Source organism: Plecotus auritus, assembly GCF_963455305.1.
Source record: "Plecotus auritus genome assembly, chromosome: 9".
Lineage (NCBI taxonomy): Eukaryota > Metazoa > Chordata > Mammalia > Chiroptera > Vespertilionidae > Plecotus > Plecotus auritus.
Window position 1 is genome coordinate 80,980,921 of NC_137783.1, and position 13,355 is coordinate 80,994,275.

General features: G+C 37.1%; 1 protein-coding gene across 1 annotated transcript in view; it reads right to left on the minus strand.

Annotated features, from left to right (window-relative positions):
• The window catches only part of ALKBH8 (alkB homolog 8, tRNA methyltransferase), a 67,166-nt gene that overhangs the window by 12,626 nt on the left and 41,185 nt on the right, over positions 1–13,355 (minus strand). The window contains exons 8-9 of the mRNA XM_080688469.1: positions 8,666–8,772; positions 865–1,016 (exon numbers count right to left, since the gene is read on the minus strand). Coding sequence (XP_080544595.1) covers positions 865–1,016; positions 8,666–8,772 — 259 coding nt within the window. The remainder of the gene's footprint in view (positions 1–864; positions 1,017–8,665; positions 8,773–13,355) is intronic.

The following is a 13,355-nucleotide window of genomic DNA, read 5'->3' on the forward strand; positions in this document are numbered from 1 at the left end:
AAGATCTTATATCACTGTCATTAAAAATATTATTTATAAAATGAAAAAGGTTTATAGCTCTTGACTCTAAGAAATAGAGGTCATGGCATACTTGTAAAGACAGCTCAAAATAGCATCCTCTTGACAAGGTTTTTGAGTACCTTTTAAAAAAAATATGTTTTTATTGATTTTAGAGAGGATAGGAGAGGGAGAGAGAGATAGAAACATCAATGATGAGAGAGAATCACTGATTGGCTGCCTCTTGCACATTCCCCACTGGGGATGGAACCTGCAACCTGGGCATGTGCCCTGACCAGGAATTGAACTGTGACCTCCTGGTTCCTAGGTCGATGCTCAACCAGTGAGCCACGCTGGCCAGGCTTTTTGAGTACTTCTTTTATTCTTTAATAGATTTCCAAATTTACATAAACCACTGTTTGCCCTCCTACAGTTATCTCCAGTTTCTCATATCCAATTCCCCCTTTGGATTGATGAGGAGTAATTTAAAAGCTTCACAAGCTATTTCCAACAAAATCTAATTTTATGGTTATTTTAATGTGCTATAATTATAGCATGCTTACTGTGACTTTAATAAAAAATATTTATTTGGCATCGAACTATGCTCAAGACTATTTGTACAAAATAAACATGAATTAGGTGGAGTCCCTATGTTCAAAGAATATAAACTCATTTTAATGAGGGTTGTCAAGAAAAATATATGTAAATATATTTTATATTTTAAAAATATATGTAAATAGTAGGCAAAATGTGGAAATGCCATTAATAAGGTTAAAGCAAAGCTCTCCTTGGCTCTGTTTGGACTTTAAGAAATTTTCATACTAGATTTTATTCCATTTCACAATAAAATCAAAATTATATACTTACTACAGTCACAAGGTGTTTGCCTCACTTTCCTAAATGTAAATGATGTCCGTATTCCCCTCTTGCTTAAAGTTAAGTCTCCAACATCACCAGTGATAATTCCACTTTTTTGACCCTTGGATGCTTGAACAGTATCAAATTTTCTTGGTGTTATTCTAAAAAGAACAGTCGAAATAATTTATTTAACACGGCATTCATAAAAACATTTCAGGTCCTTTAAAAACATTAAAGAAGATAGAGTAAATCTAGAAGAATGTATTGAAAATATCTATGGATTCCCTGAATTGTTAAGCACAAGCAGAAAAAAACAAAGAAATAGAAGTCTATGTCTTTTAAGAGGTTATCTTCAAGGTAATCATATTATAATAATGTATAGCCTTGGCTGGTGTGGCTCAGTTGGTTAGAGCATTGTACCATGCACAGAAGGGTCACGAGTTCAGTCCTCAGGGCACATATCCAGTTACAGGTTCAATCCCTGGTCAGGGCACGTATGGAAGGCAATCTATCAATGTTTCTCTCTCACACTGACGTTTATTTCTCTCTTTCTCACTTTCCCTTCCTCTCTCTCTAGAATCAATAAAAAACATATCCTTGGGTGAGGATTAAAAAATTAAAAATAGGAGTTCCAAAATGGTGGTGGGGTAAGTGGAAGCTACACTGGTCACTCTCCCAGGACCAAACTGGAATTACAACTAAAATACAGAAAAACCGTCCTGAATAATCAAGTGAAGACTAGCTGGAGATAACCATGATAACCAAGGATGGAAAGTGGAGACTGCATAGAGACTAGTAGAAAGTGTAGAGGCATGAAAGGCTCACACAGCAGCTGAAGTTCCGGAGGGTTATCTCAGCTGTGGGGGCTCCCACTGAGAACTCTGGGGTCTAAACCTCAAGCTGGGCTCCCCAGCCCAGAGCACCAGAACTGAGAAAGGTGCCCAATAACATCTGGCTGTGAAAAGCAACAGAGTTGCTGTCTGCCAGGGAGAGACAGCTGGTAATGCAGGCACCCTCTTAAAGAGCCAATGCACAAAATTTCATGTGCAGTCACTCACCTTGGGTTCTAGCAGAGGGAGAGCAGAGTGGGTTAGAGCTGTGTGAACAAAACCCAGAATTGGGGGCTTGTTAGAAAGGCAGCCACCCCAGTTTCCTTTGCTGAGTCATTCCCTCATACTGCAGAGGGCATATTTCTCCAGCAGACCTTTACCATCCAGGCAGCTTTAGACAGGGGGGAAAGCAATTGCCCCACCCTGTTGGAAAACTCATCCCACCCTGTAGTTGATAGCCTGAGGCTAATCAAAACTGAAAAAAGAAAAGAAAAGAAAAGAAAAAAACAATCAGTCTTCAGGAAGAGATGGATCTCTGGAGTCTTTGCCTGATCTCCTTCTGGGTCCGGGCTAGGAAAGGCAGACATTGGTGCACATCTTGGTCTTTCCCAAAGGCACCCAGCCCCGGCAGAGGGAGCCACAAGCCGTGGATTGCTGATAGCTCCTAAAGGGTAATCAGGGCCAGTCACAAACAGCATCTGACATTGTCCTGCGCTAGAGATTAGGAGTCGTGGTCATTCTGGTCGTTGCATCGTTTCGGTCGCTGGGCTTTTATTATATAGGATAATACTGTATTGTATATTTGAATGTTGCTAAGAAAATAAATCTTAAAAGTTCTCATCACAAGAAAAGAAACTGTAACTGATGGTATTAAATAGACTTACTGTGATGGTCATTTCACAATACATACACAGAAAGTATTAAGTTGTGCATCTGAGACTAATACAATGTTATATGTGTGTGTTTGTGTAAGAATTAATTCTCAATTTAAGAATCAGAGTTCCCAGACTGATAGCTTTTTAAACCATGCCACAGCTACCTAATTAATTCAGAGTAGTGAAAAGAAGTATTTTACAAGTCTTGATGTTATTTTAAAAAGCATTTTTTTCATTTTCCAAAAATTAAATGTTGAATATTGACCTTGTATGCCACCACCATGCTATGTTCACTTATTAGTTCTAGCACTTATTTTGTAGATTTCCTAGGATTTTCTATATCTACTAGAGGCCCAGTGCACGAAATTCGTGCACGGGGGGGGGGGGGGGGGAAGGGAGGGCAGTCCCTCAGCCCAGCCTGCACCCTCTCGCTATTAGGGACTGCTCACCTGCCTGCCTGCCTGTCTGATCGCCCCTAACCACTCTGCCAGCCTGCCTGATCATCCCTAACTGCTCGCCTGCCTGCTGATCGCCCCTGTCTCTGCCTGCCTGCCTGATTGCCCCTGCCTGCCTGATCGCCCCTAACCACTCTGCCAGTCTGCCTGATTGCCCCTAACCACTAACCTGCCTGCCTCATCGCCCCTAACTGCCTCTACCTTGGCCCTCACCACGGAAGGTTTGTCCAGAAGGTCACTCAGCTGTCGGGTCTAATTAGCATATTACACTTTTATTATTATAGATAATCATGAAGAGTTTTACTTCTTCCTTTCAAATCCGTATGATTTTTATTTCCTTTTCTTGACTTATGCTGGCTAAGACATCCAACATAATATTAAATAGAAGTGGTGAGAGCAGACATTCCTGCTTACTTCAATATCTTAGGAAAAAGCATTCAATATTGCACCATGAAGTCTGATGTTAGCTGTAGGTTTTTCACAGAAGCCCTTTTATCAGATTGAAGAAATTTCCTTCTTATCTTAGTCTTCCAATTTTCTATCATGAAGGATGCTAAGTTCTGTCAAAAACATTTTCTGCATCAATCAAGATGATTATATATTTTTCTCCTTTGTTCTTTTAATGTGGTGAATCACATTGTTTGGTTTCCAGTTGTTAAAGCAATCTTGCAATCCTGGGATAACCTCCATTCAGTCTTGATATATTTTTCCATATATCATAGGACTGCATTTTCTAACATTTTGTTAAATAATTTTTGCCTCTCTGAGAGAAACTGGTCTATAATTTTTTGTTGTTGTAATGTTCCTGACATGTTTGGTGTCAGGGTAATGCCGACCTCATAAAACAAGTTATGAGAATGGCTTTTTTAAAAGAACTTGCACTAAAGGAATTTTTTTAGAAGTAAAAGCAAGCAATTATTGTCTGAATTTATATGCTTGATAGCTTAAAATGATTAATACTACAGTGCTGAACAAAGCCAAGATATTTCAGAACAATGAGTATCTTGAACCTCTTATTACCAAACAAATTTCTCTCTTTGGGACTAGTTCTCTATGATTGTTCTCTGAAGTCAATTACTTCACTTACCTAGAGTTAAAGGTCAAACAGTATGAAACTACTTTTGACACCAATCTCAGATGTTTAGGAATAGGTAAATCCATGTTAAGAATAATGAATTCTTGCCCAGTGGGCTTGGCTCAGTGGTTGAACATTGTCCTATGAACCAGGAGTCACAGTTTGATTCCCAGTCAGGGCACATGCTCAGGCTGTGGGCTAGATCCCCAGTGGGGGTGTGCAGGAGGCAGCTGATCAATGATTCTCTCTCATCATTGTTTCTCTCTCTCTCCCTTTCCCTTCCAATCTGAAATCAATAAAAAAAAACAAACATTAAAATAACAATAATAATGAATTCTTTACACATTTCTGAATATCCTTCCTCCCCCCGACCCCCGCACTCAAATTATAATCTAGTTAGGAAAATATTAAATAAATAAAAACATTTTTTATAAATCAAATTATAGTTTCATATAAAAGACATTGCAAGGTAGTATGAGAAATTAGTCTTAGGAGTTAAGAAACAGGAGAAATTTCAGGCTAATGTAGTCAGAAAAAGTTTTATAAATTATAAAGAAAGTAAAAGTTAAGCTGTATAGTATCTTTAAAAAAGTAAATGGAAAGAAAAAGGAAATTTACTGCATTAAGAGCTGTCAAAAGTGTGAAGGCTAGAGGCACATATAAATTCAGAGGAAAGGGAGCAAATGAGGTTAGCTATAATATGGTTAAGAGGACAGACTCTGAAGCCAGACTGCCTGGCCTCCAGATTGGTTCTGCCACTTACTGGTTTGTGACTTTGTACAAGTTATGTAACCTCTTTATGGACCAATTTCCTTTAAAAAATGGGGATAAGTCATGGAAGAAACTTTCTACTCTGTGAGTTAAAAGAGTTTAATATAGGTAAAGCTTTTACAACAATGCCTGGCACAAAGAAAACGCCCCAAAAATAACTTAAAAGGAGAATCCACATAAATTCATGAAATAATGCCTCCCAAGGCCAAATAACATAAATGAGTGAAGCAGATGGACCTATTTAGAAATATATTGTTTGCCATTAAACACATAGGGATAGTCGTCATTTAAAAAAACACACATAGTGTTCTCTTCTTTTTTTCTTAAAATACACATTCTCGCTCATTCTAGCTTTCCTTTTCCTACTTTTAATACCAACATGAGTTCAAGAAATATTTAATTTTCCATTTAACTCCATTATAAGAGAAAAACAATAGTACAAGCACAGTGATAAGTGACAAATTATACTGAGCCTTAGTTCAGGGAGTCATAGAAAGTGGTAGGAACTGTAGAGAACTTGAAAATGTTGGCCTCATCAAAAGACGGTCATTGGTAGTCTTGGCTACTGCTGCCATGATACTGTGGCCATGTTGTCAGACCTTTCCAATTTTGAAAAGAAGCAAGACATTCAGATTTTTATGTAACTGTTCCTTATTTTTATATGTAGGCAATTTTTTTAAAAAAATGCTACCACGTGGACCACCACTGCCCCTGCCAAATAGTCTGACTGCTGCATCTGACCCATGTGTTTCCAGTTTTCCACCCTTGATTTAGGGCACAGAGGCTAGAATACTAAACTAGAACTAGGTCAAATTAAAAGTGTTGGGAATATTATAGGGCCATGTTAATCAACCTTCTTCAATTCATATCCATCAACAGTGCTTTCTGATGTTTTTTATAGTACAGAGATAAAAATATTCTTTTTAAAAAATATTTTTATTGATTTCAGAGAGGAAGGAAGAGGGAGAGAGAGAGATAGAAACATCAATGATGAGAGAGAATTATTGATCGGCTGCCTCCTGCATGCCTCCTACTGGGGCTCGAGCCCGCAACCCAGGCATATGCCCTTGACCAGAATTGAACCTGTGACCCTTCAGTCCGCAGGCCGATGCTCTATCCACTGAGCCAAGCTGGCTAGGGTGAGATAAAAATATTCTTATCAAAACTTATTTCTTATAGTTCATACATACAAGGTTAGGCAAAGTATGTTTACAGTTGTTCATATGGAAAATAATACAATAATAAATAATAGTACAAGAATAAACTGTTTCATATACTCACAACTGTAAACCTACTTTTGCCCCACCCTATGTATTTTTAAGTGTATTAAATGTGTGTTTTTTTCAATTTATTCTCCTCTCCACACTGGTGAAGAGCTCAATAATTAGTATATCATTTGTGTGGTCAGTCGCTCTCTGTTCCTATCTCTCTATCTGTGCCCCATCCACCCTTACACTCCTCCTCCTCCTCCTCCTCCTTGCTCTCTTCACACACACACACACACACACACACACACACACACGCACACTCACTCACATTACAGGCATTGAGTATTAATGGAATACTGAGGGTTTTCCCCCCTGAAACTAATGTAGATAATATTGATTCAAGTGAGAGATTTAAAAATAAAAATTACCTGCAATTCAATCTTATAGAGATACTACTCACAGCATGCTTTAAACAGGAGAATAGTGTGATCAAAATGAGATTCAGGAAAACTAATTTGTACCATTACCCAGAATAAACTAAAATATTTTCAAAACATAGGCCTATAAAAAGTAATTGGTTATTTTGTATCTGCTATAATATCATTATTCTTAAGTTTAAATGTTACTATGCTTGATCCTAAAAAGAGAAAATATAAGTATTCTCTTTTAAATGGCCATGAAAAAGAATGAGGCAGATTTAAGCCTCAGTGCACAAAATTTGTTTTTATGGTTCACATTTAGGACAGGTTACAAATTCATTTACATGCTCATTTCCCAGAATTCTTATAAATACATCAGATTATAAGCAAAGAATTCAGCAGTATTTAAAGCAGCAAGAGAAAAGCAGTTAGTAAGAAGAAGAAAAAAAGATCAAATATATGAACAATAAAATGGCAATAAATATATATTTATCAACAGTTGAATCTAAAAATCAAAATAAACAAACAAGGAACCTGATGAATAAAATGATGAATAAAATAGAACCAGAGGCATGGAAACATGGAACAAACTGACAAATCTCACAGGGAAGTGGGGAGGGGAGGGGGGGAAAGATTAACCAAATAACCTATGTGCATATATGCATTACCAATGGTCACAGACAATAGGATGGGGAAGGCCTGGGGTGGGGTGGGAACCTGGTGAAGTGGCCAGTGGCGGGGAAATAAAGGGACATCTGTAATACTTTCAACAATAAAGATTTTAAAAATGAAAATAAAGTATAATATATGTAAATTTTAGCAGTGCGATGCTTCCTTCTCAAAAGGCTAAAGATGTATTTTTGCCAAAAGTGCATAATCCATTTCTTTCGGATTAGATTCAATCAAATAAACTCAAATTCAGGGGCATTCTAAAAAACAATTGGCCTCCTTAAAAGTGTCAATGTCACGAGAGACAAAGAACAGCTGAGGAATTACTTCAAATTAAAGAAGACTAAAGAGAACTGACAACCAAAGGTAATGCAGGATCATGGACAGAATCCTAGAAGAGAGGGAAAACTAACCATGAACTACCGACAATGATTCTCTGCTTGACCAAAGTTTAGTCAGACTCCTCTGAGCCTGACTAGGCTCCATATTTGGGCCTGTCCTCCAAGAGCCCAATTTTAATGAGATTCCTGCTAAGTGTTTTAGCCACAATCCCCCATCTTTGATGGCTGACCAAAGTCCTCATTCCCCATTACCCCTCACTATCTGGTCACCCTGACTTGCCTTCAGCACGAATCCTATGGTTATTTGGACAGAATACCCACTTCCATCCATCAAGCCCCATCCCCAACCCTGGGCTTCCTGGCTATAAACCCCACTCTTCCTTGTCATATTTAGATTTGAGTTCAGTTCTCTCCTCCATGTTGCAATAGTTCCTGAGTAAAATCTGGTTTTGCTGCTCTAACTCCTGATAGGCTCTGGTTTGTCTGTGATAGGACTATAAAGTACAACTAGCAAAAGTTAAAAATTGACTGCATAAGAGTATTTTATCAATATTGAATTTCCTGAATTTAAAGATTGCATTGTAGTTTTAAAGAACAGGGGTTAGCAAACTTTGCCTGTAACAGGGCCAGACAGTAAATATTTTAGGCACAGGGGTCCACATACAGTCTCTGTTGCATATTCTTGGTTTTTGTTTTGGTTCATTACAACCCTTTAAAATGTAAAAGCCATTTTTAGCTAAAGGGCTATATAAAACAGACTGAGGTCTGAATTTGGCCTATAAACCATAGTCTGTCAACCTCTAATACAGAAAATGTCTTGCTCTTAGGAAATATAAAATGAAGTAACTTTCCTTCATAAGATTCAGCAACAACAATAATAATGATAACATGTGAGGGACAAACAAAACACAAGGCAAAATGTTCATATTTGATAAATCTAGGTGAAAGGTGAAGATAGTTCACAGGACTAGGCTTGCAATTTTCTTTAAATTTTAATTCTTTTCAAAGAAAAGGTTAATATTATAAAAAGCAATAGATGTCCCTGGGGTTTTAAACCCAGAGGATTCAATGTGCAGGCCTGGGGCATGGTTCTGGTGGCTCACAGGAAAGAATGAGAACTCTCAGAAAGCAAAGGGTATCAGTGGTCAAGGTCATTTCAATACATACCCATGGGTCCAAAGGTATCTAGATTCTCCTGTCATCACCAGCAAACTCCGACGAGGCAACATGACTGGCACTGTGACACCATCTGGGTGCTTAAAATCCATGACGATCTTGAAGTAAAGGAAAAAGCATAAAGATTAACCCAAGATGCACTCCAAGGAGAAGAATATTCACTGATTCTGACTATCTTTCTAGGCTAACGGAGATTAAAACATGACAATGCTTAGAGAATTTATGTGCACTCAAACTTTGGTGCACATAAAAATCAACTGAATGACTAAAAAACATATTTCATCCATAGAGACTCAGCAGGTCTAGGGTGAGAGGCTCAGGAGTTGGCATTTCTAGCAAGCACCCCAGAAAATTATGATTCAGGTGGTCCGAGGATCATACATACTACACAAAACACTACGGTAAGTGGTCCAATGCAAGGAATGTGGAGCTGAACATTCATATCCAGGTTCTTCCCTTTACTAGCCATGTGACCTAAGGGACAAGCAAGCCCTTTAATCCCTCTGTGCCTCAATTTTTAATAAATTATATAATAAATTAAATATATAATGATATAAATATAAATATACCAGCATACAGTAAATACAAAAAATACTGGCCATTATTATTTTTAGTGACCATTATTAATAGAATTATAATAATTAATAATCCAAGGAGAAATCAGTAATAGTTACAGATTCTCATATCCATTTTGCCTTTAAAGTCATGCACCATTTTGAATATTAGAGGCTAATTTACAAGAGATAATCAAAGAACACATGAACATTTTCAATCATTCTTCACAGGTGTGCTCAAGTATTATTATGAATAGCAACTTATAAGGAGACAATACTCAAGAAAATGTTTTTGTTCTCAGCACCCAACACCAAACGAATTCAGTCTAAACAAAACAGCAGCAGGTAGCTGTGAATTTTTTTTTTAATTTCTTATTGATTTTTTAGAGAGGAAGGGAGAGGGCTAGAGAGTTAGAAACATCCATGAGAGAGAAACATCGATCAGCTGCCTCCTGCACACCCCCTACTGGAGATATGCCCGCAACCAAGGTACATGCCCCTGACTGGAATCGAACCCGGGACCCTTTAGTCCGCAGGCCGACGCTCTATCCACTGAGCCAAACCAGTCAGGGCGATAAATGTGAATTTAAAAGGCATGCCACAGGGTATAAATATGTTATTAAGTGAATAAATCAGTCATTTGAAAAATATCAGTGGGATGAAGAGAATTTAGCACAGTACTTTTGTTAAAGGTAAATATAACACAATACCTTGCATGAAGTAAGCATTCAATAACTTAACTAGTATAATAATAAAAGCGTAATATGCTAATTAGACCTGGCAGCTGAACGACCTTCCAGATGACATTCCTGACGAAGCTGGAACTGCGAGGGCTGAAGCAAACCACTGCGGCTGCGAGGCCAAGCCCTTGCACGAATTTTGTGCATTGGGCCTCTCGTTAATAATAATAATGCTATATCAAATTAGATAATGCACATGAATTTTTTTGAAATATAAAGAATTATACAGGTCTAAGCTGGTTTACACTTTTCTTAGTGGAGAGAAAAAGGGGACATCTATAATACTTTCAACAATAAAGATAAATTTAAAAAAAAAAAAGAAAAGAAAGCAAGATGATAGACTTTAATCTTCCAACAATTATCTGTTCCAAATGACCACATATGATTTCAAATAGTCTTACTCCAACAGAATTCTATTTATAAATGTTGTAGCTGAAGTCTGAAGTTTTGGGGTAAGTATACTGATGCCTGCAACTTGCCCAAGTGTATGAACAAAAGAAGATAAATACTGATAGGACAGATATTTGATAAAGCATAAATGTTAAAATGTTAAGTAAGTGTAGAATCCCAGTGGTAGATATATTCTGTATGAAAATGTTCATAATGAAATATTGGGAATAAAAATCAAATGTGGCCCAATATTTTAAATCATTTTTAAAAAGAATAATTTATTGATTTTTAGAGACAGAGGAAGGGAGAAAAGAGAAACACTGATGTAAGAATGGAACATCAATTGGCTGCTTTCTGCACACCTCATCTTTACTAGAGAATGAGCTCCAAAGGGGGCATGTATCCTGACCAGGAATCAAACCAGCAACCTCTCGATGCACAGGACAATGCCCAGCTAACTGAGCCACACTAACCAAGGCCTGTAGCCCATTTTTAAACCAATATATATAGGTCTAAATTTTCTGAATAGATGTTGAGGTCTACATATAGGAAAGAATAATGAGCATATTTATTAATTATTTTATTAAAGACAATCATTTGTGGCTTAAAGGGATGAAAATTGTTGATGAGAAAAATATTCTGAAAGACTAGACTCTAATTCATTCAGTATACAAATACAGGGCAAAAGTAGGCTTAGAGTTGTGAATATGTGAAACACAGAGTTTATTCTTGTATTATTATTTCTTAATTACTGTATTATTTATTTGTATTACAACTGTAAACCTACTTTTGCCCATGCTGTATATATTGTGTGAGGCATCAAAGGCTGCAATAGTGAATAAGAGACATGTTCTCTGCCCACTTAGAGATTACAGTTTCTGGCTAATTAATAGTCAACATGTTTTACAGATACACAATTCCTACATATTTGTTAAATTCAAATACATTCTCTCCTATCAACAGAGAGTAGTAATTTCAAAATAGGAAAATCTCAGCTTCAATAAATGATCAGAACTGACACGGAAGTGTGAACAAGACACTAATTAATCTGGAAGCTCTTTACTTACCGTTTACCAGTTTATTATGACAGGATACCACAATGGATAAAATAAACATCCAGATGAATGAGGTGCACAGGGCAAGGTATGTGGGAAGGAGCTCAGAGCTTCCATGCTGCTCTGAGCACACCACTCTCCCAGCACCTCCAAGTGGTCATCCACCTGGAAGCTCTCCAAACCCCATACTATTGGGATGTTTATGGAGGCTTCATCACGTTAACCAATTATTAACTCCATTCCCCTATCTGAAAAATGAGGGGCAGGGCTGAAAATTCTAAGCTGCTAATCACTGCTTGGGTTTTCTGGTGACCAGCCCCCAGCCAGAAGCCCAACAAGAGTCATTTCATTACAAAAAGGACACTGCTATTACCCAGGAAATTCAAGGGGACTTAGAAAGAATTCCGTGTTAGGAACTGGAGTGAAAAACAAAAATATTAGAACAAAAGATGCTACTAGGCTCTAAACACTTAGGAAATCATATGGTTTTAGAAGATCTGTGCCAAGAACCTGGGCAAAGACTAATATATGTTTTTTCTATTATCTCACAGCTATATAATGTGAGAGTATAATTTTTAATTTAGAAAATAAGTTTTACTTATGAAATTACATATACATTTTCTATGAAAGTTTTCTTAAAATATCCCATCACAAAAATAAAGAATTATCAGTATCATCATACTTAAAGTATCTGTATCTTAAATAATGATAGTTAAAAAATAAACAAAAAAAAGGAGATTAAAAGAAAATTCACTAAAGATTCATAATCAGTAATGCTCTGCTGCAACTGCTGACTCATTCTGCCATGTGCTAGCCCTGCTCCACAGGAGTTTTTTCCAATTATTTGTTTTGGCTTTACCTATTTTCTTTATTTTCTGGGGTGGCAGAGTCAATAAAGATCAAGTTTACAGAAAGTTCATGGGGCATGACTGAGGATAATGTTCAGTTCAAAGCAAACAAACATAAAACTCCAGACTTCTGATCTTATAAAACCTTTACACATCCAAAATACAATAGAATAAAGCCCCAGACACAGCTATCACTCTATCACTCAAATAAAGATAAGATTCATAACAATCTCCATGTTGGCTGAACAGGAAATCGAAGAATGTATTGCTCCTAGGAACACTTCTGAGAAAGAAGACAAACTTAATCCTGAACCTATTTGCTTAGAAGTAGGCTGCGATCATTAACCTTTCGAAATCCCAAAGAGGATATAGGCAAGAGACCATATAATGAGAAGAATGGTATGTGATTCATAGAGAATGATGAAAGCTGAGAGGACAGAAGTGACGATAATGCAGAAAATATTTCATAGCTAAGAATTTAGCAGAATAGACAGATGTCCACCTGTTTCCCATAGCCTGCCAAATATAAATGATTTGCTGTTGCACTAATGCCTTCACTGGTCTCAAATGAATTGAGTTTATGTTAAAAAGCAAACAAATGATTCCACATACCTCATCATGGCCATGTCTACTATGTTTGAAAAAGTGGGAAAAGAAAGAAGGAAAAAGGGAGACAGATTCACAATTGCAAGGACACAAGAGTGAAGCTACACAACATTTAAGAATAAATACAGCAATGTGAACAATGTCTGTTTATATACTTTCTCTGGTTTTACAAATGTAGAATCCTACCATGTCATGAGATAATTAGTCTATTGTGGGGGAGAAGAGGAACTCTGAACATTTTTAGTAAGACAAATATAGTTTTCTTTCTCTACAAAAGATGATACTCCTAGAAGCACATTTGCTAAGTTGACAAGTAGCTGGAAGACAAGCTTGCTGGTATGCCATATTTTTCTGAGAGAGGAATTAATATAAATTTTGCCTAGGATACCTTGGAGACCAATGGCTAATGTCAGTGACCCTTAAATCTGCCTATCCCATATAAGCCTGCTTAGTTTCTATCCTTGAAGAAACACAAAAATAAAAAACTA